We start from the raw sequence: 25,056 nt of genomic DNA, 5'->3' as shown, positions 1-25,056 counted from the left end.
ATTGGTTTTTAAAGATACCCAGCGAGGGGGCTGCGCGAATCTCCGGAGGCAGATTGTTCCAGAGGCGAGGAGCCACCGCCAAGAAGGCCCGTTTTCTTGTTTTTTCCTTCCGGGCCTCCCTCGGCGTCAGACTCCTCAGCCTCACCTCCTGACTCGCACGAGTGACACGGGTAGAACTAGATGGGAGTAAGTGTTCCGCCAAGTATCGAGGCCCTAAACTGTTTATGGCTTTATGCGTAGCATCAGGACTTTGAAGTCGACGCGGAACCGAATGGGCAGCCAATGCAGCACGGCCAGAATAGGAGAAATATGGTGGAATTTTCTCGCTCCACTAAAGAGTCCGGCCGCCGCATTCTGCACCACTTGGAGTTTCCGCGTCAAGCTCAAAGGTAGCCCCACGTAGAGTGCATTACAGTGGTCTAATCTGGAGATTACAATATGCCAGTTACTTTTTAAAAAAATTACTCTTAGTAACCGTGTGCAAGGCAGTAATTTAAAACACATGTACTAATAGATAACATCCATCAGACTGCCGTGCACAGGATTGAGCTGCAGGAACATTTCTACAGAGTAACACTAACAGATCAAGATTACATGCCTGCCTCTTAGAGAAATATTAAAGGAAAGTGGGACTGATAGGTGGATTATAAAACATCAGTCTAACAATAGGTGCAGGAGGAAATAGAGGTTAGAGAGTCCAAGTGGATAGACAGGTTTCTCCATCTTCTGCTTCTTGTTTCATAATTTATTTGATTTCTATATTGGCCATTTTGTGATGTCTACATTTACAATTGTTGGTTTCAGTGCCTGGAGCATGTATTTGAAATAGACAGATTGTTGGTCTCACAGAATTCTATGAGTTGCTCTCCTGATTCTAACTCTCAGGTGGAATCCTCTGACAGTCCTTGATTCTGCTTTATTTCTTACTTTTATGTTCCGGTTACCTATGGTTAATAACACATCTTGTTTTGGTGAGTGAGCAACTTTTTGCTGGACACTTCCATAAAAACCTCCAATTTCTTCTTCTTCACCATCTGCACTTGAGGCATGGTCTTATATTATAATTATACTGATAGACCTAATATCTTACCAGTATAAACTGGTCAGACATCACATTATAGCTCATAACTGCTTGTGCTACATCATGGCTGACACTAGTTCTGGGCTGAATGTTGATCATTTCCAGAGTGAGACATTCTGCAATCATGTGATTGAAGATGTCCTATGTCAGTTCACTTGGAGATGCTCAGAATGCTAGAAACAGTAGTTCGAAATGGCCACACATTCATATCCTGAAATAGCCAGGGTTACCAAGGATAATCATACAGAACAAATTTAACTGTGTAGGTTTGCCTGGCTAAATTATCCTCCCGACTACCACCCCAAACTCTCCATTCTTTGGAAGCCAGAGCTCGACTGAATACAGTACATTACTTTGAGGAACCTGGAGGTGCACAAGTTTATGCTTTTTTGGAACTGCAGCTTTCAGAATTCCCCAAGCACTGTATACCTGCCCCAGGGAATTAGGGCAGGTATACTGTAGTCTAAACCTGCCCACTTGCCAGGAATCCCACCGAAACAACGGGCGGGCCTTAACCCTTCTGACGATACATTTCAACCCAGTCGTAGGGCGGGGCTTATGGTCATGTATGGTCGGATTGCGGAAATAATACGGAGGTTCCTTTGAAGAAAAGCTCCGCAAGTATGTAAAATGGAGGGGTTCGGCGCTTGTGTGCGAGTGGTGGGAAGGGTCAGCATCCCCCCCCCAATCCTAGTCGGACGGGAGGCTGCAAGGGGGGGTGATTTAAGGCAGGTGCGCCTTCCCGCCACGCGGGAAAACATCGCCTAATCTTTCCGTTGCCTCGCATGCAAAGCTTGGCAAATGTATTTTTCTTGGAGTGGAAACACACACACCTCCAATCCTTAAGGAGCCCGGCCCGGCCCTGTTTACTTGAGCTTTTCGGAGTTATAGTCTGAAAAAGTAACGTTTCTCAACTGCACTCTTGCGCTTTGCAGCTTCGCCGTGGCTGTGGGGCTGTGAAAGATCCTGAACCAAAACGTTTAGCTCAGCTAGATGTGACGTTTCGTTTCGGAGTTTACGGGGGATCCCTTTTGCTTTCTTCGGTATGGGGGGCGGGGAGGAGACTTGCGCCGAACTCCAACTCCCATCAGGCCTAGCCTACAAAGGCAGTGCTGAGGAGGACTTATGGGAGCTGTAGTGCAACTATAGCCGGAGGAGAATTTTTTAATGAAATGCTGACGCGGGAGAGAAAAAGAACTGTTTGCCTGCGCCTCTGTTTTGGCCGGAAGCGTCTGCTCCCTGGTGCGGGTGTTTCTTCATAACCGGAAGAAAATTCCCTTTTGGGGAGAAGAGTAAATCCCGTGTGTGGATCGTCGCCGAGGGGGATCTCCTTCGGGATGTGCTGAATGCAGCCGTTGCAAGTATTTCAGATGAATATATTGCGAGGTTGGGGGGGGCGGGGAGTCTGACCCTCAGAAAATAAGTAGAAGGCTAGACACCTTTTACTTGTACGGGTGCTTTATTTATCTTCCGTTAACGTATGTAGAAGACGTGGCTCATACAAGCAATAATAAGGTGGCATCTGGTTGGCTGTGATAGAAGAGAGATGGAAAAAGGAACTTTGGAGCTGGAAATCAAATGGCACTCTCCCTTACAAGCTCCTTGAGAATGTTACTCTTTTGTAGGCACATAGCCAGAAAGCAATCAGCTCTTTTCCTTTGGAGAGCAAAATTGCAGTGGTGTCCCACTCCCCCCCCCTTTTTTTTTTCATAGAGACCTTTGGTTTCCTGGTGTTTTGACCTATAATTCCAGTCAATCCACCCAGCATAGCCAATGGTAAGAGTTTGCGGATGACCACTTCTACATGAATAGCTATCTGGCAGGCATCCTGTGGCCTAATCTCCATGTTACTGGAAACTGCATCAGTTGAATACAGTGTTTCCTTGTCACACAGTTACTAAAGACACTGTAGTTCTATCAAGCAGTAAATAAAGGCAGTGTTACTTCTGTGGGATTGATAGCAATAAATGTCTCAATAACACTCACTACCCAGAAATAGCCATACTAGCTGTTGTGTTCTAGACTAGGTTGCAGTCACACAAGTAACTCTCTGAAACTTTGGAACTGGACATCAGTTTTAAAATTCATAGTGAAATCCTGTACAGACTAACCTTAGATAATATACTGTACAGTGGTACCTCGACTTACAAACTTAATCCGTATTGGAACGACGTTTGTACATCAAAAAGTTCATAAGTTGAGGCAAAATTTCCCACGGGAATGCATTGAAAACCATTTAATCCGTACCGGCTGTTTTTTGTTCTTATGTCGAGGTGCTGTTCGCAAGTAGAGGCATTAGTTCCCATAGGAACTAATGCAAAGCCAGTTAATCCGTACTCTACCGCTAGGTGGATAATTTTTTACATTTTTTCTTCTTTTGACCTAAGATGAATTTAGGTCAAAAAAAGGGGAGGAAAAGTTTTTTCGTTTGCAAGTCGAAGCAACATTTTGGGAACGGAGCCGTTCGTAACTCGAAATGTTCGTAAGTGGAGACGTTTGTAAGTCGAGGTACCACTGTACACAGAACTCAGGGGCTACATAGTGGGTTATTAGTGCTTTTCAAAGTAAGCTGAAGCTCCTTTGTGACCTTGTTTTATAGTTCCTTATTTATATTACAGTGGGGTCTTGACTTAAGAACGGCTCGAGTTAAGAACATTTTGACTTAAGAACCACTCTCATAGGAAAATATTGACTTGACTTACATAGATTTGAGTTAAGAACTGAAAAAAAACCACGTGGGAGGCAGGGAAAGTGCAAAATGTGAACTTTCAGTTAACTGTTGGCCAGTGAAAAGGGTGCCTGTCTGCTTCCTCACTCCTCCCAGCGTTTAGAGAGTGGATTGGGAGTCTTCAGACTGCCTGGTACTGCCTGGACTGTATTTTCCCTGCCTTCCCTGAACCTTTCTTGACCTAAGAAAAAAAGAAACAAAATATCCCCCTCTAGTGGTCGAAGGCAGAATAGCAGCTTCCCATTAGTTTCTATGGACGGAAAAGAGCAGATACGGATCAAATGGTTTTCAATGCATTCCTATGGGAAATGCAGATTTGACCTGCAAACTTTTTGACTTGAGAACCGCCTTCCAATACGGATTAAGTTCTCAAGTCAAGACCCCACTGTACAAAAATATGTCTGTCAGCCAGAAGTTGTAATATGTGTGAGATGTAGTAGATGCAGAGCTAGCTAGATTTAATGACATAATTCCTGAACATTCTCAAATCAGATAACTTGGCATGGAACATAGTTGGCCCTTCTGACCTGTCTCTTGCTCTATTTGTAGCTTCACCGGACAGGATCATGGCAGCTCAGAGTTCCACATCCCTGCAGGAATTGATTCGGGAAGATTTTTTGACTTGCAAAATCTGCTATGACCTGTATCAGGTGCCAAAAATCCTGCCGTGCCTGCACAGCTACTGCCTTGGGTGTCTAGATCCCCTAGTTGAGAATGAGATTGTGCAGTGTCCTGAGTGCCGCCTGCAGATACAAGTCCCAGAAGGAGCTGCTGGCCTGAAGACCAACTTTTTTATCAATGGTCTGTTGGAGCTGTTCCAGATGAAATGCAACAAGGACCTACAGTGCACTGTCTGTTCTAATGTTCAGCAAAGCGTAGCTGCCACCTCTCGTTGCCTGGACTGCAAGGATTTCTTGTGCCAGACCTGTTCCCAGGGTCATTGCTGCTCCCGCCTCACTCTGCATCATAAGGTGGTGAATGTGGAAGAGTTCCTTGCTGGGCATTATGACACAGAGGTGAGATTTCTGCAAGAATTGTGCTGCCAGGGTCACCCGCAGGAGGCACTCCGCTTCTTCTGTGACACCTGCAGCATGCCCATCTGCAGGGATTGTCGCATGCTGGACCATTTTCAGCACAAAGTGATCTCCATGGCCAGTGCTGTCCAGCGGGAACGGCCTTCAGTGGAGCAGTTGATTAAGACTCTCCAGGGAACCATTACCTCCATCTCTGAACAAGAAAAGGCTGTGGAAGCGGCCATGGACAAGCTGAAAGCAGAAGGAGAACGTAGCAAGGAGAAAATCTGCAAGTATGTGGAAGATGTCACAGCTTACATCCGCACCCAGAAGGAGTCTGCCTTGACAGAGCTGGATGCCTTCCTGACTGAACAGTTGGGAGCATTTTGTCTGGCACGGAAGGAGCTGCAGATTCAGAAGGACAAAGCAGTGTCTACCCAGGAATTTTCTCAGCGTGTCTTGTGTGTTGGGAAAGACTATGAGATCCTCCATCTGGAAGAGATGATCAAGAATAGGGTTGAGGAGCTTCAGGCATACCAGCTTCAGCAAGTCTCCAGCCGGATCCCAGAACTAGCTATTGCTTGGGATGAGCCCCAGCAACTTTCTCAAGACCCACTTTTCAGTTTTGTGTTTCCTGGAGAGGAGTCCAAGAGAGAAGAAGAGCCCGTGGAACAAGACAGCCAGTCAGTCGCTACTCCTGGGGAGGAAAGTGAGGAGGAGACAGATTCTCTTTCTGAATCTGATGAAAACTCCTGCACAAGTGTGTGTGAATTCTCCACTGAGAACTCCTGCACCACCGATGGCTTTAGGATAAGAGCAAAATATTGTTATAGCTTTGAGGATCCACCCCACTCCAAGGAAAAGCCATATATTACTGGGATTGCCATTGTGCCTTACACTGGCCAAGTTCTCCTTTTGGACCAGGCAAATGATAAGATAAAGCGATATAGCCCCAGCGGTCAGTTTCTGGGATCAGTTCCTCTGCCTGTTGCTGACTTTGCCTTCTGTGGCATCTCTGTGTGTGCAGAGAGACTGGCTTGTACCTCAGGGACTCACCTTTTTTTCCTCACCCTCGATGGCCTCTTCCTCTGTAAACTGCCGATGAGAGGCTCGGAGTCTTCCTATGCCTTGGCCTCCTACAGTGACTCTTACGTGGCTGTGAGTGAAGGGACGCTCTGCTCCATCTCTTTGTACAGCCCGTCTGGGTCGTGTGTTGGCAGAGTCCAACCCAATGACTATCATGGAGGCAAGTTCCTCTTTATTGCAGTAAGTACCTGGGAGGAGTTTGTTGTCTCAGATTTCATCAAAAAACAGATTGTTATCATGGAGAAATCGGGGATTATTCTGAATGTGCTGAAGCCCTCAACTTCGCTGCTGACAAGGCCATTCAGCGTTTGTGTCATTGAAGACGGGAACATTTTGGTGGTGGATCAGTTCAAGGTGATACAGTTTCCAGAGGAAGATGAGACTGGAGAGGTGGTACTGAATTATCTAGGAGAGGGCCGAAGACCTCGGGTCCTTGCTGTTGATGCTGACAATCTCTTTGTCGTGAAGGAAGATGGAAACACTGATGTCTATTCCCTGATGGCTGAGTACCGATCAAGTGCTTCTTTGTGCTAGTTCTGAGCTCCCTGATTAGTGGGGAGAGTGTCCTTGTGGCATTTTGGGAGGGCCTTTACCTCATGCAAGAGCCAAGACTGCTGATCAGGATCAGGTGCTGGGGAAGAAGATATCGTATGCTGCTGCTGTTGCAGTCAGATAGAATGCGCATTGCAGTTAGTACCTGGCCTGAGAGTGGTGGGCCAAAGAATACGCTTCTCAGTATGCCTTTCAGTGATGCTCTATACCTAGCAGAACCTCTACTGTCAGCTGCTGTTTCATTCTATATCTCTCGCTGAGGCGAACAAGGGGGAAGGGCCCTGCTGCTTGTCTGAAACCAATATGTTAAAGCAGACTGTGTGGATGTGTGGAGACCTTGGCTGCTGACAGCACTGGGGATGGGGCGGCAGCTGAGAGCCTGGCACCTGCCTTTGCTTTTGTATTGCTGGTTCAGGACACCAAGTGGCAGTGGGTGAGTATTTCCCGCCACAGCAGCAGAAAGACATGAAAGACATGCCAGAAGATGGAATGGAAGCACTTCTGCCAGAGAGTCACATCTGGGGAGGGGAGGAGGGCGTGACTCCTGCACCACACACTCCCTTTCTCTCTACGTATGCCCATACATTTGCATACCCTTCCCGCTCTGGGGTCCAGCTGTCTAAACAGTTAGGCTTCTTGGCAGCCAAATAAACAGCTGTCAGGCAGCTATGCAAGCCCTACTGTGGTTTTAAAAATTGAGTGCCATTTTTAAATTGCAATAGGGCTTGCATTATGTGTAGTGACTGGAGTTGCTGGATTCCACCCAGGTTTTCAGTGTGTTTTTGTATAGGCATCCTTCAGTCTTGAGAGACTATGGTAACATGCTCTGAATCGAGGAGTGTCCTCTCCAGAGCATGAAGCCCGGGTAAGGTAATATGGAGGATAGGCTGTTACCCAAGCAGCAGATTCCCCCCTCTCCACATTGCTGAAATGGTCCAATGGAAAGGCAAGAGCCAATACAACTGGTTCCAGCAACGTCGCAGGAGTTGGCAGAACGACACGAACTGTCTTCAGGACTCCAGCTCCGGATTTTGCCTCGAGGTTAACTCCTGAAGCCTTTTCCATGAGTGGATACAGCCACAAGGCAGTGGAGGTTTGAAATCGGAGTTTTCCTTCTCCTAGATGGGCTGCCTTCCATGGCTGACGAGCCCCACCTACCCGGCCTGCTCTTTAATAGTGCAAAAGTATGATCTGATCCCTGGGCTTATACATGAGCAAGTGGAATGGATTATAAGAAGAGAACAGAGCAAGGCTAGGCACTCTACTCTAAACTTGTTCATAGAATCAGCATTTATAATGCTTCAATAGAGCTTTTGTAGATTTATTACATTCCATCTTCTTGGTCTGCAGCAGCTGTGGTCTAGGAACAGTTATGTCCTGCTACTGGTTGGATTTGTTTAGGGATGTGTTTGAGGTCCCGTTTAAATTGAAGTACTGTAGGGTGAAGGTGAAGGTGTGTGGTCAGAACTTACTTTTCCTTAAATAGCAACTTGCATTCCATGTGGTGTTTTTTTAAAAAGATACACATTTTTCTATCTCCCCAGAAGCAATTATGCTTTTACATAGTTCCTGAGTGCTCATATAGCTGCAAAATTTCTTGAGTTACTCTGCTCAATAACTATGGCACCTTTGTAGCTGATTCTGTATTATCCTGTATTTTCTGTGTTGAAAAACAGACTAGTCACCAAGTATTCTAGTCTTGTAGAGAAGAGACTCAGACAATTAGCTTTGGATTGTTTCCACATTCTCTCTCTCTCTCTTTCTTTCAGTACTCAGTTTAAGGCCCATGACTTTAAAAGGATGTTAGATGTCACTTAAGAACTGCTGTACATACATCTGCTCAGTACTGGGACTAAGATATCTGGATGATTATTTGTTGTCCATTCTTTTTGCATTTCAGAATGGTAGAGGTCAATGTTCGATTTGTTCTAGCTTTCTGTGCTTCTGCCCAAAAGTGTATTTATAACTATTTTTAAGGGCACTGTTCTTAAGATTAATTTCTGCAGCCACACATAATGAAACAGACTTTTGATGTTGTTTTTCCACACAAAGGGCAGGATGAGTCCTACTTGCATTCTTAGTGCTTTTGACCAGGTTATGATGGAGATTTGTTTTTCCCCTCTCTGGGAAAAGTCATTGAATCTGAATTTTCTGAAGAAAGAGGACACAAATCTGAGTACTAAGGGATCATATACTTTCTGTGTATCTAATTCCTACTGTACCAATTATTTTCCAGTTGTATAAAGAGGGCTCCTCCATCCCCTTGCATCTTTGTTTTAAACTTAAGCTGGGATGCTAGACTGTGAGGGTTCGCTGTTCGGGGCTTCCCGCCCGTCCCAAGAAGGAGTCGAGACCGCTTTCTCTGCTGTTAACTTTTCTTTATTAAACGGAACAATCGGAACGTCGTCTTTAACTGGTGCCTTCGGTTTAGTCTCTTGCCCTGAAACAGGGTCAGGCAAGGGTACCCACATAGTTTCAAAAACAGTTTTAACAGGTTCAGAGTCCCAAGGTCCAACAGGGACCTCCCCCAACAGTTTGTCCTTTCCCTCATAATCCAACGGGTTCAATAACGGGAGGGTTTCTTCGTCTCCCATCCAACCCCACGAAAGGTCTCCTTCCCTTGGCGAGGCACTCCAGGGACCAGGTAACAGCCCATCTTCTTCAGCTCTTCGATATGCCATGCCTGTCTGGCTGCCCTTTCCCTTTCACTTGCCTCTTTCGCCTCGGCCAGCTTCTTACGCCAGAGCTTAGCCTCCGTCTCCCCCCAGTAAGAGGGCTTCTGCATCAGGCCCTTCTTACGCCTCCTTTCGGCCTCCTCACGAGGTACTCGCACCTGCTCCCAACGCTTGGTCCACGGATCCTCTATCCAGACCATCTCCCAACCACCGGGGATATCATCCCGCCTCACTGTTATATCCCCTAACCCTCCTTCCTCCCCCTTTAACTCCACCTCCTTTCTTCCCTCCAATTCTTCCTTATAAGGACCGGGTGTCATTAACCCTTTGAGAGCTTCCTCCAACTCGCTGGTATCAACCGCACATGACACCTTCCCCTCTGGTGGTGCTTCTCCTGACTCCTGTGCGCCGGCACCCCTTCCAGGGGAGGTAGGTGGGCTAGTCTGGGTCATTTTGGAGGTCTGTAAGAGAGTCGGCTCTACTAGAAAGACCCGAAGCTTCTGGTCTTTCCCTTCACATAGACCTCTTTCAGGAATGGATGTGTCCTTAAAATTATCAGAGCATTTTCCCCCTTATTCAGATCCAGAAAATGGTTTCCCAAAGCAGTGCTTCCTAGCCTTGAGTCCTCAGAAATTGTTTTGTTTCAGCTTCTGCAAATCGATTATGGCCAGTGGTCAGGGATTCTGGATAATGTAATCTTGCATCATTTGAAGCCCCAAGTTTACGAAGTGCTAGCTTAGAGTGGTCGTATAGACCAGATGGGCAGGGTACAAATCAAATCAAATCAAATCAAATCAAATCAATCAATCAATCAATCAATCAATCAATCAATCAATCAATCAATCAATCAATCAATCAATAAAAGGGTACTTCAAAACAGTTGCACTCTTCAAGGGAGCAATGTTGTTTTCCTTTCTCCCCATTTTATGCCCAACCTTTCTGAAACTGTTGCAGAGGTGAAAAGGAGCGAGGTGTCTCTTAGTTGAATGCTCTGATGCCTCATGAGCGCTCATGAATAAGGGGCCCGCCTCATGTGTTGCTTTTGCACTATCTTTCGCCCTCCAGAGGTTTTGAAGATCAAATCCCAGAATTACCGTATTAACCATTGGCCACACTTATGGAAGCTGACGTCTGCAGTATCTGGAAGACCAAAAGATTAAGAACCACTTCATTATATGTTGCTGTAGTCTTAAGAAAAAGTTGACTGTTTGTAAGAATATACAGTATTTTTGATATAATAAAATGAAATGAATGCCTGTTTTATGATATTTCTGTTTATGTCAAACCATGTCTTACTAGAAACATTATCAACACAGAATTATTTTGAATGGAATGTAGATAAGTGAACTTCACATTTTTTCAGGCCACACCTAGAATTGTTATCACTGGAACTGTAGGTATTTCTGAGGACTCTGTATTTTTTGTTTTGTTTTAATTTTTTAAATATTATTATATAAAATCACAACATAAATAACATATATTCCCCACAACACATTTGTGCTATATTGCCGTCCACCCTCAATATTATATAACAATATATTTAGACATGTACTTATAATTGTTTTTAGAATTTCATTTTTTGTTTTAACTTAGGCATCCTGTCTCCTTCCAAAACTGTATTGATTCTTCTGGTGGGGTATATCCTTTATGTTTTAAAAATACATGTTCTATAAATGTGTTCCAAATTTGACTAAAAACATTCTCTTTCAACTGCCCTTTTCTAACTTTCAGTTCACATGTCAGTTTGTCATTGATGGCTAAATTCCACATTTCATATTGCCATTCTTCTAAACTCAGCTGCTTGTTATTTTTCCAGTTCTTTGCCATTATTAATCTTGCAGCTGTCACTATACTGTAATTATAATCAGTTCCTTTACCCCCTTTTTCTATTTGGTAGTTTCTAACTATGTTTAGCAAAGCTATCCTTGGACATTTTTTCTATATTTATCCCCATAATTTCCTTATCTCACTAAATACTGTTTTCCAATCCTTTTGTTTTTCTTCACACGTCCACCACATATGATAATATGTTCCTTTTTCCTTCTTACATCTCCAACATAGAGGTAATGCCTCTATTCATCATATGCAGTTTTGCTGGTGTTAAATACTATCTCCATATAACTTTGTAGCAATTTTCCTTTATTTTCACTCACATATTTTTAATTATTCTTTCCCCCCATATCGCATTCCAAATTACTTCCTTAATTTCTTTGTTAAAGTCTCCTTGCCATACCTGTTCTAATGCTGTTGTTTTATATATTCATCCTCAAGTAACAGCTTATATATTACTCTCATTATCCCTTTTCTTTGGTATTGATCTTTCATCTCTTTTCTCAGTAATTTCTTTGAATTCAGTCATTGCTCTACCTTCTCTTTCTTTTTTTATCCAAACCTTAGTCCAGTTGTCTAACTGTCTTATATTTAGCCAAGTAAAGCTTCTCTTAAAACTTCTCTTATTCTCACTATATCAAAGATCTTTACCCAGGCCTTAATTCTAATTGCTCCTTACTTAAATTTTTCCTCAAATTTTCTGGGAAATTAGGGAAATCCACCACGCTCATCAGTGGGGAAGTCTTTGGACTTAATATTTTTTTATACTTCTTCCAACATTCCAACATGTTACTTAAGAATGGATTATCTACAATTTTCATCGATTCTTTTATATTTTCCTTATAGAACATATTTGTTATACTATCCCTAATCTTATAAAGTTCCAGGTCAATCCATATTATTCCTTTACTATTTATTATAATTTCTGGGACATGCCTCAATTGGTTAGCTATATAGTAATATCAGGTATACCCAATCCTTCTTTCTTTTGAGGTAGATACCATAATTTTTTATTTATTCTTGCTGTTTTATTCTCATTGCAGTATCAATCAAATTCTGCAAGTTTTTAAAATGCCTTATCCTCTTATCTTTATGGGCAGCTTCAAAAATAGAAAGTTTAATTTAGGGATGATCTTCATTTTTAATATTGCAACTCTTCCAAACCATGATATCTTCACTCTATAATAATCTCAAATTTGTTCTTTGATTTGTTTCGTCACATTATCTAGATTTGTTTTCATAATTTCTTGCATTTTCCAAGTAATTTTTATTCCCAAATATTTAATACTATTTTTTAAATCTCTTCAAATTTTTGCTTCATTGTACTCTTATCATCATTGCCATAATTTATTAACATACATTCTGATTTATTCTAATTTACTTTTAACCCTGTAACTTCCTCAAATATTTTAAATGCATTTTAATATTATTTTTAGAATCTATTGGATCCTCAGTTGTTAACGTGTTATCTGCAAATAGATTGACCTTAATTTTATTGGTATTCCATATTCCTTTTATTTTGGTATCCTCTCTAACTGCATTTGCTAATAGTTCTATTACCAAAATAAACAGTATTGGAGATAACGGACATCCTTGTCTTGTTCCTCGGCCTAGCATTATTTTTTTCGGTCATTCCATCATTTACTATAATTGTAGCTGTGTTTTTGGAGTATAGTTGCTATACAGTGTTTCTAAAACATATTCCAAACCCTAATTATTTTATTAATATCTTTAAAGCTGTCCATCCCACTGAATCGAAGGCCTTAAAATATCCAATGATGGTATACCTGCTTTTATATTTATCTTTTTAGTTATACAGTATCTATTTTATCAAGTACTTTTTGCACTAAATCTCCATTTTGTCTACCCTTTATAAAACCATTTTGGTCCTTATCTATATATTTATCAACAAATCAATTCAAACTTTTTGCTAAAATTGTGATAAAATTTTTTGCATCCTGGTTGATCAATGAAATTGACCTATAGGAATCCATATTCATTGAATCTTTATTTGGTTTCAAGATGAATACTATCATTGGATGTTTCCAAGACTTTGGGATTTCTTCCCCATTAATATTTTATAAGTTCTTCATTTTTTGGTAGAAGCAGATTTTTAAACATCTTATAAAATTCAGGACCTATTCCATGTTATCCTGGCATCTTAGCTTTTTTTAGTTTATTTATCATCTCTTTTATTTCCTCCTCTGTTATTTCTTGTTCAATTTTTAAAATATCTTCCTTTTGTATTTTCTTAACTATGTTGTTTTGTATATACACATTAATTTTGTGTTTTGAATCCTTATTCGTAGTCCTGTATATAATTTCTTAAAGAATTATTGAAAAGCTTCAATCTCCCCCTCATTTTATTATATCTGATACCCTTTTCAATAGTATCTATTGTGTTTTTAGCTTTTTTTTACCTGTGTAAGTCTTGCTAGTAGTTTAGAATTCTTATTAATTAATTAAAAATACTCTCTTTTCAGGTATATGAAATTTCTTTGAACTCTTTCTAAATGAATTCCTTCTAGTTCCCTCTTTTTAGTTTGTAATACGCTCATTATTCTAGTATCTCTAGATAAAGTAAACACCATTTTTAATTTCTTTATATTTTCTTCTAACACTCTACTCCTTTCTCCTTGTTGTTTCCTTAATTTATATGATTTGTTTATACTTAAGCCTCGTACCACACACTTCACAGCATCCCATATTATTCCAGATTGACCTCCTCCTTCCTCATTAATATTCCATATTTCTTCTATATTCTTTTTCATGTAGTCAACTAACTCCTTAAATCTACATACATTGGTATCCATTCTCCATCTTTTTGCTTCTCTATAATCAGCCTCTGTATTAAATTCCGTATCAATTTTTGCATGGTCAGATATTTGTATGGGTTCTATTTCTATATTGCTTACCTGTGAAAGTAAATCATTTGAAACAAATATATAACTTGGAGAATGTTTTATGCACCGCTGAGTAATATGAAAATTTTCTTTCATCTCCCTTTAATAGTCTCCCAGTGTCCTTCAGATCAGTGTTACTAATTGATTTGTTCAATATTGTTTGCCTTCATTTCAATTCATTTTTTTGTAGTTGCGTCTTATCTTTAATTTTATCCATAACCATATTATAATCTCCAGCCATTACAACATAACCTGACTGAATTTTATCCATTCCTTCAACACTGTAGTAAAATGTTTTTCCTTGATTCTGATTTGGTGCATATACATTAACTAGCGTACATTCTTCTCCTTTAAGTCTTCTTTGTATCATTATATATCTACCTTCTTGGTCTTTTTTCACTACTTTTATTTCAATTTTGTTCACAATTTTTTTGATATTACTATAGCCACTCCCCTGAATTTTGAGTTGCCAAATGATTTTTCATGTATATCGATCTATTTACCGTTAATTTCATTTTCTCCCTCCTTTTTTGATGTGTTTCCTGTAAAAACACTATATTGGCACACCCTTTCTTTATCACACTCTGGATTTTAGCTCTTTTCATTTTGGCTCTGTATTTTGGCTTAAGTAGAAGATATGTCAGCATCATGTTAAATTTATATTGTGCTTTCTTTTTGAAATATGTAAGGACAAGCCAGGAGCACAGGGTGCAATTGGTATGGTACCTGCAAAGATTGTAATAAAACCTCATTTCACTTCTTTCTCTCTGTGTGCATTTCTTATTACATGTATATTCTGCTTTTTATCCAAGTAGAGAACAAATTAGCACAGAAAGGGATCACAGGTGGTCTCTCTTCCAGACTTTCACCCATACTAGAGCAACTTATCTTCAGTCCTTTCTGTAGCATATGTCTTATGTTGCCTGTTACAACAAGCAGTGACTCTCCAAAGTCTTGCACAAAGGTCTTAGTGTCTGTGATCTGGAAATGCTTAAAATTGAACCTGCAGTGTTCTATACGCAAAGCATATGTATGCACATTTGTGCTTAGCCGAGGCAAGTCTTGAAAGTGTACATCAAAAAGGCTAAATAGAAAGAACATTTTTGGATACTGTGTGTGCTTGAGAATGGTTTATGGCAGGAGGAACCATGGATCTTTCACATTGTCTCTTGGCAGTAAGTTGGTAAGGAAACTTCGTATACCTTCTGTGTTGTTATATGGCACCAAGTCATCTACAACTTACAGTGACCGTATCAATGAGAGAACTTCAAAATGTTCTGTGCTCAACAGCCTTCCCCAGCTCTTGTAAACTGTGACTTTCTTTAAGGAATCAATCCATCTCATATTTGGTCTTCTTTTGTTCCTGCTGCCTTCAACCTTTCCCAACATTATTGTCTTTTTCAGAGAAATTCATATTTTCATTATGTGCCCAAAGTAGGACAGCCTCCATTTCATTATTTTTGCCTTCAGAGATAGTTCAGGCTTGATTTGATCTCGGCCCCACTTGCTCATCTTTCTGGGAGTCCAGGGCATCCACAAAGCAGTCTTGCAGTAGAACATTTCAAACATTTTTTTTTTCCTGTCAGCTTTCTTAGCTGTCCAGGTCTCACGCGCAGACATGGTGACTGGGAATGTAAGAGTGTGGATGATCTCGGTCTCGGTCTCCAGCGACACATTGTTACACTTGAGGATCTTTTCTAATTCCTTCATTGCTGCCTATCTGAATCTTGGTCTTCTGATTTCTTGACTGCAACCCCCAAATGGATTGATGATTGAACCAAAGTATACAAAATATTTCACCACTTCAGTGTCTTCATTGTCAACATTAAAGCTGTGTAGTTCTATAGTCATGATTTTTGTCTTCTTTCGATTTATATGGCTGCAGCCTTCGTATACAGGTCTGTTCCTTATATGGACTTCTAATTCATCGGGACATGTGAACCGTTCTGGTAAAGAGGAAACAGGGAAATTGCTGCTATTGGGGTGAAAACAATTGGGGTGAAAACAAACCTGCTAATGTATGTATGCTCTGCAGAGGTGTTCAACTAAAATCTGCCCTGACAAGCTGCAGTTGAAGGGCATAAAAACTCATAGGTTTTGGCCTTGAATCAGTTTTGGAAATAATGGGATGTTCTTCCACTCCACTAGTGATGAAGCAATAAGCTGTTGAGGTCCTTATCTTTTACATTGCATCAGTTTTTCATGCCCACAAAGGTATCAAAGGGGGATTTAGAACTTGGAAGTTCTGGCCCAAACAACATCATCTCTACCCTACATCCAGCATTTAGGGGTTGGCCACAGTCACTAGTGAATGGAGCGAATGTAACCTGATGCTATCGGCTTCATATGAGCAGAAACAAGGTACTTAGGACTCATTAAGGATTAATATTTCTGACAACAATCCCCTTATTCAACATAGTGTTCCACATGCATTCTTTCCCATTTGGATTTGCAAGGACTGTATTTGGAATGGAAAAGTTATTTGTGCCTTATTGACATTATTCAATCCAAGCCCATAAGCAGGAGTTTCTTGGTACAGAAATCTAGATTTATTCTACAGACTCAGGCATGTATGTAAACATTTTGGGGTTTGATACAAAGATCAGCCTCACTTCTGACCCTGTGCTGTTGCCTCATCTTGGGTAGTCTTTTGCTCCCTTCCTTTTGTAATCCTTTCAGCAGCTCCTCCTCTTCCTATTATGACAGCTATGAAAAATACAATCTCTTTTTGGGTAGTCAGAGTAATGCTAGCCTTATTTGTGAAGCAGAATGTGTTTGTGCTAATATAGTCTCTAATGTGCTTTGCCAGCCACTGTGGTTTCTTCTGCATAGAGATTTCCTGAGTAATACAATTAAGCAAAATAGATATTCTTCATATCCTGTGAAGCACAACTCTCTGTACCAACCCTGTTACTCATAAATATCAGGAAAAATCAGGATAAGGTTGCATGGCTGATACCAGTTATACATGCATTATACCTGTCATTGTTAGGGTTGTTCTTTTTACACTACATAGCCAAGGGTATTCAGATCAAGATGTATTGCTCCCATTTACCTATTCTGTCAAGCAGTGAAGGGGCAGGTCTGGCATGTTCTCTGCCTCCCACTTCAACATTCTAGTGAGCAAGATAAAACCCTTAAGAGAGGATGTTCTCTGCACTTCAGCTGGTATGGAGAGGAACATGTAACCAGTGATTCACACAAGCACAACACACAAGCAAAACAATCTGTATTGGGCACCAAATTGTGATTCTGAAAGAGAATGGCTCACATTTTTATAACATCTAGCTTTTTCCACTGCTAAGAGATCAATTGGGTGATGTGGATATCTGAGCTAGATTTTCTGGTGAAATTGATGCAACCGATATTTGACACACCACTCATAGTTAGTTCCCCCCAATCCTTTGATGTACAGGATAACATTTCTTTCATAGTGATTGATTCTGGGCCCCCCTTCAATCACACGTTTACCTCCCAGTACTGGGTAATAAAATATCTTTATGAGCTGTAAGGCCAAACTATATGTTACAGATAGACAATCATTAGAAACTGAGATCTGTTAGTGTTCCAGAGATGTGATACAGGCAAACTTTCATGACAAGAGTGATCAGACATGCAGAAAAAGCTTACGCATACATCCCAATAACCATTCACAAAACTATGCAAGGTAATTTGCAAATTGCTTCATGATGAAGAGCTCCTGTGACAGTTGTCAGCATGTAAGGCATTCTCTTTTCTAATGACAGATAATCTGTAATGTACAGTTTGAGCAGCAAACCTAGGCTGTTCTCTTGGCTCCACCCCAGTTATGCAATAGGAAACTGATCGCACTGCCAAGTTCGGCTCAGAAGCAACTCCTGGATCAAGTTGGTCCATTTAAAGTGCAAATGCCAGTTCAGTGTCAGATTCTAGTCCCGCGGCAACCACAGGTCATTTTCTGGAGGCTCAAATGAGATTCGCCATGCTGGAGGTAGGAGGAAGCCTTTGGTTGGCTGGGGTGCGTCCCGATATTGTAAAGATGGTACTGTTGTTGCCAGTGTTCCGGGCTTGAGGTGCAGCTGGACTGCAGGACGTCCATGTGAAATACAAGAGCAGGCTGAGCATGAGGACAGCTCCAGAGGTGGTGAGCACAACGCCGCTGACGAACATGCTGGCAAGGGGGCGTGGAGTTGTTGTGTTGGTGGCCATGTTGCTGGTTGAAAGCACTGTGAGGACTGTGCCACACACCAGCAGCACAAGGGCTGTCAGCAGCAGCACAGCGCAGTCTGAGGCCCCGCCGCTTTTCAGTAGCTCAACCTGTTCTCGGCTGCGGATACAGTTCATGTCCTGGATGGCAGAGCTCAGCAGCTGCTTCAGGAGGACCAAGAGTGCCAGCAGACAGAGTGTGGTGCCCACTGCCAGCCTCCATTCCCCAGAGCGGCTGCTGGTACTGTAAAGCAGGGCAATACCACCGACCCCACAGGCCAGGATGAGAACCACAGCTACTCCGTAACAAATAGAGGACTTCCTGGGCTCCTGGAACCACCACAGCTCCACATGTTCCTCCAGGATATTTCTCTGAATCTGACTAGCATTGATAGGGGCTCTAGGTACACCGAGTGGCTCTAATTCAGGCATGGTGGACACTGGATAGGCTCATACAGAAAGAAGACTGGATAATGTGGATGGAGCTGTTGGTTTAGCTGGCAATTAGGTCCAGAGGAAACCAGCTGGGTTGGCCATTTCTCTTAAGGACAGAGTCTGTATTTCTTACTGTGTTCCTATGAGAATAGGTGATGCCAGAGTCAGAAGGGGGAAGACCTTCTATCTGTGCGCTCTACTGCAAGTAATTTGAGTTCAGCACACACAAATAAACAAAAAGATCAATCCATTTGGGGCAGAAAGTCTTATGTCTTATAGCTCACATGCTTCAAAACTCAACAGGTTCCTGAATTTCATCTGAAAAGAAAACAAGAACAAGGTTATACACTTTCCCCATAGATGTTTTGATCCAGAATGTCTTGAAGGAAAGAGACACAAGGAGAAGTGATTTGGATTTTTTTTTTTAAAAAAAACCCACTCCCTATGAGGATCATGCAAGTAAAATCTGCTTTTTATAGGCAAGCCTGTTCTATTCCATGCTTCGGGAAGTTAAATTTAATTTATGCACTGTGACAAACCTGCTTGAAATATCCCACATGAAACACTGTGGATGTATTTTCTGGGTTGGCATAATTAGTTTTTATTAATCAGAGAGAAGAAAAAGACTTTTCAGGAAGTGTTGATCATGTCTCTCTCTTCTAGCTTTTATGGTGTCAATAAGGGTTGTCTTTACAGTTTGAAGAAAACAGTCTCTTGTAAGCCCTGCCTTCAGTGGGGCTGGTGGCAGGAATGAACCCTAATACAGTATTCTCAGGATGCTGGATTTTAAAATCTAATCTGTACTGACTAACAACTATTCTCATGAGTGGGAAGTATGTTATATATTCTTGTTCAAACTAGTATCCTCCAAACATGATGGAGAAGCACAGCCAATGGGCTGGGAAAGTATAATCCATACCTCACATTGCTTGTGGTGCCAAAGTAAGAAGGGAAGAAGTGTATACAGCTGGACAGTTCCTCAAAGGGAAAATGACAAAAGTAGTACTGAGGGAAAAGTTTTGCCATTTTTTCCTTTAACTTATTCATATTCATTTTAAATATGTAACTGTATGCAAGAAATGATCACACTGGAGACTTCTATCAAACGTTACACAAACAAAAGAAAAAGGTTCAAAGCCACAATGTGCAAAACCAAAAATGGGCAGCACATTTACTTAGACCACTTGAATATCAAAAACAAACCAGCTTTTGAGTCCTCTGGAATTCTGCAGGCTGGTCAGTGGTGGTGGGCAAAAGTCCAAAAATCATCAAGGCCAGATGTTGAGAATGTAGAATCTTTCAAGTTCCCAAACCAGAGACAGTACACTTATTAATCAGCTGGAGGAGTATTAGTTATGGGTTTGTTTTTGGAGGATATAGAGGCCATTGTCTTTCATGAGCTCTACCGAGAAAAGAATATCAGGGTGAAAGGATACAAAAGGATACCTGGCAAACCCTCCACTGCTTTTTGTCAAAGTATGTGATTCTGATTTAGCTGGGAGTAAGTCTCCTGTGAGTAGAGTTAGCCTGTGTGTCCTTGGGTAAGCTGCACAGTCCCAGGATACCCCCAGAGGAAAGGAATAGTAAACCACTTCTGAGTATTCACTACCTGGAAAACCCTGAAAAGGGTCACCATAAGTCGTTAAGGACTTTACAGGTTATAACTAGCACTTTAAAGTGATTATGGAAACTAACAGGGAGCCACTGAAGGTATGCCAAGACTGTGGATATGTGTTCATATCTGCTGATATTTGTCACCAGTGTGGCCATAGCGTATTGGACCTGCTGAAGGTTCTGTATTGATTTCAAGGGGCGCCGTATGTAAAGGGCATTACAGTTGAGCAATCAACTGAAGTTGATAAAAGGCACTGTTGGCCACAGCAGATATTTGCACCTCCATAGAGAGTGCTGGTTCCAAGAGTATTCCCAGCTGCAAAGCTGATACTTCAGGGGGAGTGTAGCCCCATTGTGCCCAAGTAAATGTCCCTCTAGCCCAATGGTTCTCAAACTGGGGTCGCCAGATGTTCTTGGACTGCAGTTCCCAGAAGCCTTCACCACTCGCTCTGTTGGCCAGGATTTCTGGGATTCGATGTCCAAAAACAGCTGGGGACCCAAGTTTGAGAACCACTGCTCTAACCAGTCAGATGATCCTCCCAAGAGTGAAATCTCCATCTTGTCTGAATTTGGTTTCACTTTGTTGGCCTTCATCAAGTCCATTATCAACATCAGTTTCATAGCGGTGTGTGTGTGTCCATGTGCATGTGTGCACATGTGTGTGTGCATGCATGTGCATGTGTGCAGGCAGATTCTGAGCATATGACCAGCAAGACAGTAAATGATTAAGCACTCCCTCCTTTACAGTTCCTCTCACAAGAAACTTACAGCTTGCACAGATGGCCTTAGCTTAAATTGCAGTGTGGGAGGAGGTGAAAGTGACATATGGCAATATGTCAAATTCAGGTTGGGCCCAAAGAAACTGTGTACAGGAAGAAATAGCATGTACATTGTAGGTTAATTTGCATGCCTGCTGCATATAAAGAGTTCACTTGGGTACTTCCAGCTGTTATTGAATGACAGTTCCCATCATCCCTCACCATTGGTCAGGTCTTGAACAGCCTTCTAATGGCATCTTAGCTAATCAACAAAACAACAACCAATCAGGTAAGAAAGGGAGATTTAGATTGCAGGGCATAAGAGTTTAAGTGCCAGGCAGAGGCTTGATTAGCAAAGCAGCCAGATAGGATGGGATTAGGAAGGGATCCAAGTGGGGCTCAGTTGGTAAGAAAGCCAGTTAGGACTTGGACGTTAAAAACCCTGGGGACATTCTGGAAACTAGAGAAGACAGCTTGGTTGTGAAAACTAACAGAATTTGCTTACAGAGGTTTGATCAAGCATGACTAACCTCTATGCTTTTTTGTAGGCCAAGGAAAAGTCCTAGAAGGGGCTAGGAGTGCTTTGGAATGTATTAATAAGCATGCAGCCATTCTAGGAAGGGTTGGATTTTTAGGGAGTGGTTCATTGATTAAAATGATGTATATTGAATCCATTGAATTCATGTACCTGTCAATCAATCCATCTTTAACTCCAACATATTTTGCAACTCAACCATCAGAACTACCCAACATCTCTCTGCACTTCAGTTCGATAACTTTCTCAAATTCACCACTTGTTCAAGAGGTTCTTTTAGTTCACTGTTTTCCCATCTGTTGTGTTTCTCCTTTGAATTTATTTCAATGAACAACTGCACACTTTGACATGAAATCTATTTTTTACTCCCCTATTTTGCTTACTTTTCTTTTTTCCCAATCTGTAGGTGAACTATCAAAGCTAGCTCCACAATTCTGCAGAACAGGAAAAATCATTAATAAAGTATAAGGATTAATGTAGGGAAAACAAGATATTATAGGTGTCAGGTAATTATGCAAGAACTTTCTCAAGGGAACAAGCACTGGAGACAGCAGGACATTTGAAGGTGGAGGCATCCATGCCAAAAAAGATGGGTGAGGTGGGAAAAGACAGCTGAATGTCACATCTGGTTGAATGATCTTCATTTTGGCCTCCAGGTCTCTCATTCATTAACATTCTCAAAAGAATGCAGAACACAGTCGCATCATTAAGAGATGATGCAAATGGCCTGGGACAATTATGAAGGGATTTATTTACTAAATGTGCATACTGCTTTTCAACCATTATGGCTCTTAAAGCTGTTTACAGTAAGCTTTAACATAATTAAGAACAGCAATCAGTAACAAGTTGAAACAGCAGAAGCAAAGTATTTTGTCAAAGCCCCAGAACAGTCCCATAAATAAAAACTCAAACAACATGATGAAAGCTAAGGATGTTTTGTGCACCCGTTGCACTGTGAGGCATTACATCAGATTTCAAAATTATCAGAGCTGTTGAATCCAATTCCCATCATTCTCAGCCAGCTGCACTGGCTAAAAATGATGCAAGTTGGCAAACAACATATCTGGAGGCTGCCACACTGGGGAATTCTACACTGTGCAATTAGAATTGGCAGGTAAAATACAACTCAAATGCAGTATTCTGTAGTGTGCAGGAAAGAGCACAAGCATTTATTTATTTATTTATTTGATTTATATATGTCAATCTAGCCGAAGGCAACTCTGTCTGGGTGGTTCACAACATAAACATCATGTCCCTTGCTGCTCTTTCAAAAAGATATTTCCAGAAGCATTACATCATACGATTAGTCCCTCCAAAGGCAACCAGGTGTTATAGATCCATTAAGGAAACACAAAATAGTCTAACACATCAGCATCGCTCCTATAAGAATAAATAACTCATCTTTACTCTACTCTGCCATTGAAGTGACATATCATGCCTGGTCATTGGAAGGGGTTTACATGAGCAATTAAAGTAAGGAAATACAAAATACCTTCTATATAAAGACAACCTGAAAATGTTCAGTTTGCATCATACAATGAAGACAATTGGAAAGGTGTGGGCAGGCTAGGTAGTAAACTCATCTGTCAAAATTAAGAAACACACACACAGACACACATATGATAGAGATTTATCTAGACAGGGAGGTTGCCCTGGGTTGACACAAGGTTTCTCATGACACTTACATTGCTGTTACCATTCACATAGAATGTTTCATTATCCTGGGCAATCTTCAAGGCATGAGTCTGAGACTATGCAGCTTTGCCCATGGCTACACAGGATGGCTCTTTTCTCAGGAGGCACAGTGAGGAATCAAACTCCCAACCTCTGACTCAGCAGCCAGATACTTAAGCCACTGAGCTATACAGTCAGCTGAACTGATACATCCCCTTACAAAACTGCAGTGCTTACATAAGGCTAAATTTGAAAAGCATAATAATTTGTATTGTTTATATCGTGGTATTCTGATTTGTGTGCCACCCAGAGTAGTTGGGAAGGATAAACAAACAAACATATTTTATTATTTTATTTTCTTGGAGGAGAAGCAAGAAAAGCACCTCTCATATCTCCTCCAAGGCATTTGTTATGATTTTCCAATTTCATAGGTCAGATAATAACTGCAGTTTCACAAGTTGTTATATCAATTCAGCACTGTGTCATTTGTCTTTTAAAAAAAGATGACACCCCACTGTCAATGTCATCCCAGGACACATCGGCCACTGTTGCTTTGGACAGATGTAGGTGACAACGCATGCCAGAAACTCTTTTTAAAAAGTGGTGTAGGCATTATCACTAGAAACCCACATTAGTCCTTGTTGTCTGAACAAAAAGCAACAAATGCCCATGAAAAAAAGAGGCCAATCTTACTCATGATTAGCTGTATGTTGTGTAGACCACTGGTTCTTAACCTTGGATTACTCAGGAGTTTTGGACTGCAACTCCCAGAAGCCTTCACCACCAACTGTCCTGACTGGGGTTTCTGGGAGTTGCAGTTCAAAAGCATCCGAGTAACAAAGGTTAAGAACCACTGGTGTAGACGATGGAAAATACATCAAATTTAACTGTGGCAACTCTGATCACAATCCTTGGAATTAATTGCAACAGTGGTCAAACTGGTGAAAATAAGCACACTGTTAATACTTATTTTCTTACAAAGCACATGCCAAATTTGCTGAAAGTACGGGAAAGGAAATATCCATAGCCAGCTCCTTAGATATTCAAAGCATTTAGCTCTTTATCAAGTAGTACATTAGCAGAAGCTAGCAACAATTAGAGAAATATTAATATACCCAGCTACATCCCTGACTCCTATAGTTACATTGCTCTATCTGTGTAAAGTTGTGTTTCTGTCTTCCTAGATCACTCTTAAAGTAAATCCCTGGCTTCAAAGAGAACTGATCAAAAGTCCTGTTTTGAGCTAATATTCTACATGAGTTTAATGAAGTGCCATCCCACCAGCTGTAGGTTGGGTCAGTGTGCCCTCCAGTGCCCTGCCAGACCCCCCTCCAGGAATTCCAAGGGGTTCCACTCACTGCTGCCGCCGTCTTCAGGGTCCTTTCAGCCAGCTTGCACCTGGTACTATGTACAAGGATGCACATCAAACTATAGTTGTGTTACAACTCCTGGAACAAATAAGCAAGACCTCTCTCCGCTGAGCAGTGTTTGCTCCTAGTGTTGGCATCAAGGACAGTGAGCGAAGCAGAGATCCCACACAGTAATAAAGCCCCATTCAACACATCAGCCTCACATGGCTCCTCATCAGCATCTGCCTCTTGTCACCAACTGGCTCTCCAGCTTGTTGGACAATAGATGCTTGCGTCAAGGCTGCCTTAACCCTTTGAGGCACAATCTTTGTCAAGGAAGAACGGAGACCTGGACTGGGTGCCAGGGCCTGCTGCTTTTCCAAGACATTTTTCTGGCTGATACAGATGAGCAAACTGTACTCTTCATCCGACTCAAGGTGCACAGTGCACCAAGACAAGCAAGTTAATGTGGACACATCAGGGAGAAAATTCTGCTAGTGCAGCTATCTCTGACAATAATCAATAAACATAATAAATTGTTCCCTTTTCACATTAACCAAACTCTGTGCAAGAGTGCTGCCTAATTCTATTTAATGGTAGAAACAGACCCTGTTGATCTCTGCCATTGCTCAGGATAG

At 41.5% G+C, this 25,056-nt stretch overlaps 2 protein-coding genes across 3 annotated transcripts; one reads left to right on the top strand and one right to left on the bottom strand.

Moving 5' to 3' along the window:
* The first annotated feature begins 1,621 nt into the window (after positions 1-1,621).
* On the top strand, positions 1,622-6,758 carry LOC110073714 (E3 ubiquitin-protein ligase TRIM56). Of its 2 annotated transcripts, none has more exons than XM_020783191.3 (2): positions 1,622-1,702; positions 4,359-6,758. In XM_020783191.3, the coding sequence occupies exon 2, from the start codon at positions 4,376-4,378 to the stop codon at positions 6,440-6,442; it is 2,067 nt and encodes a 688-aa protein (XP_020638850.3). In that variant the 5' UTR covers positions 1,622-1,702; positions 4,359-4,375; the 3' UTR covers positions 6,443-6,758. The 2 variants fall into 2 exon arrangements, with proteins under 2 accessions (XP_020638850.3, XP_020638851.3); XM_020783192.3 differs by having other exon boundaries at positions 1,679-2,442.
* A 10,322-nt stretch (positions 6,759-17,080) lies between these two features.
* Positions 17,081-18,722, bottom strand: TMEM125 (transmembrane protein 125). Its single transcript, XM_020783194.3, has one exon. The coding sequence runs from the start codon at positions 18,483-18,485 to the stop codon at positions 17,814-17,816; it is 672 nt and encodes a 223-aa protein (XP_020638853.2). The 5' UTR covers positions 18,486-18,722; the 3' UTR covers positions 17,081-17,813.
* Positions 18,723-25,056: the final 6,334 nt, after the last annotated feature.

The sequence above is a fragment of the Pogona vitticeps genome, chromosome 4 (genome assembly GCF_051106095.1).
Source record: "Pogona vitticeps strain Pit_001003342236 chromosome 4, PviZW2.1, whole genome shotgun sequence".
Classification (NCBI taxonomy): Eukaryota; Metazoa; Chordata; class Lepidosauria; order Squamata; family Agamidae; genus Pogona; species Pogona vitticeps.
Note: the sequence above shows the minus strand (reverse complement) of the source record. Positions and strands in the feature narration are given on the sequence as shown.

Bases quoted from the DNA above. Each gene is read 5' to 3' on its own strand.
- LOC110073714 (XM_020783191.3), top strand. From the start codon at position 4,376: ATGGCAGCTCAGAGTTCCACATCCCTGCAGGAATTGATTCGGGAAGAT.
- TMEM125 (XM_020783194.3), bottom strand. From the start codon at position 18,485: ATGCCTGAATTAGAGCCACTCGGTGTACCTAGAGCCCCTATCAATGCT.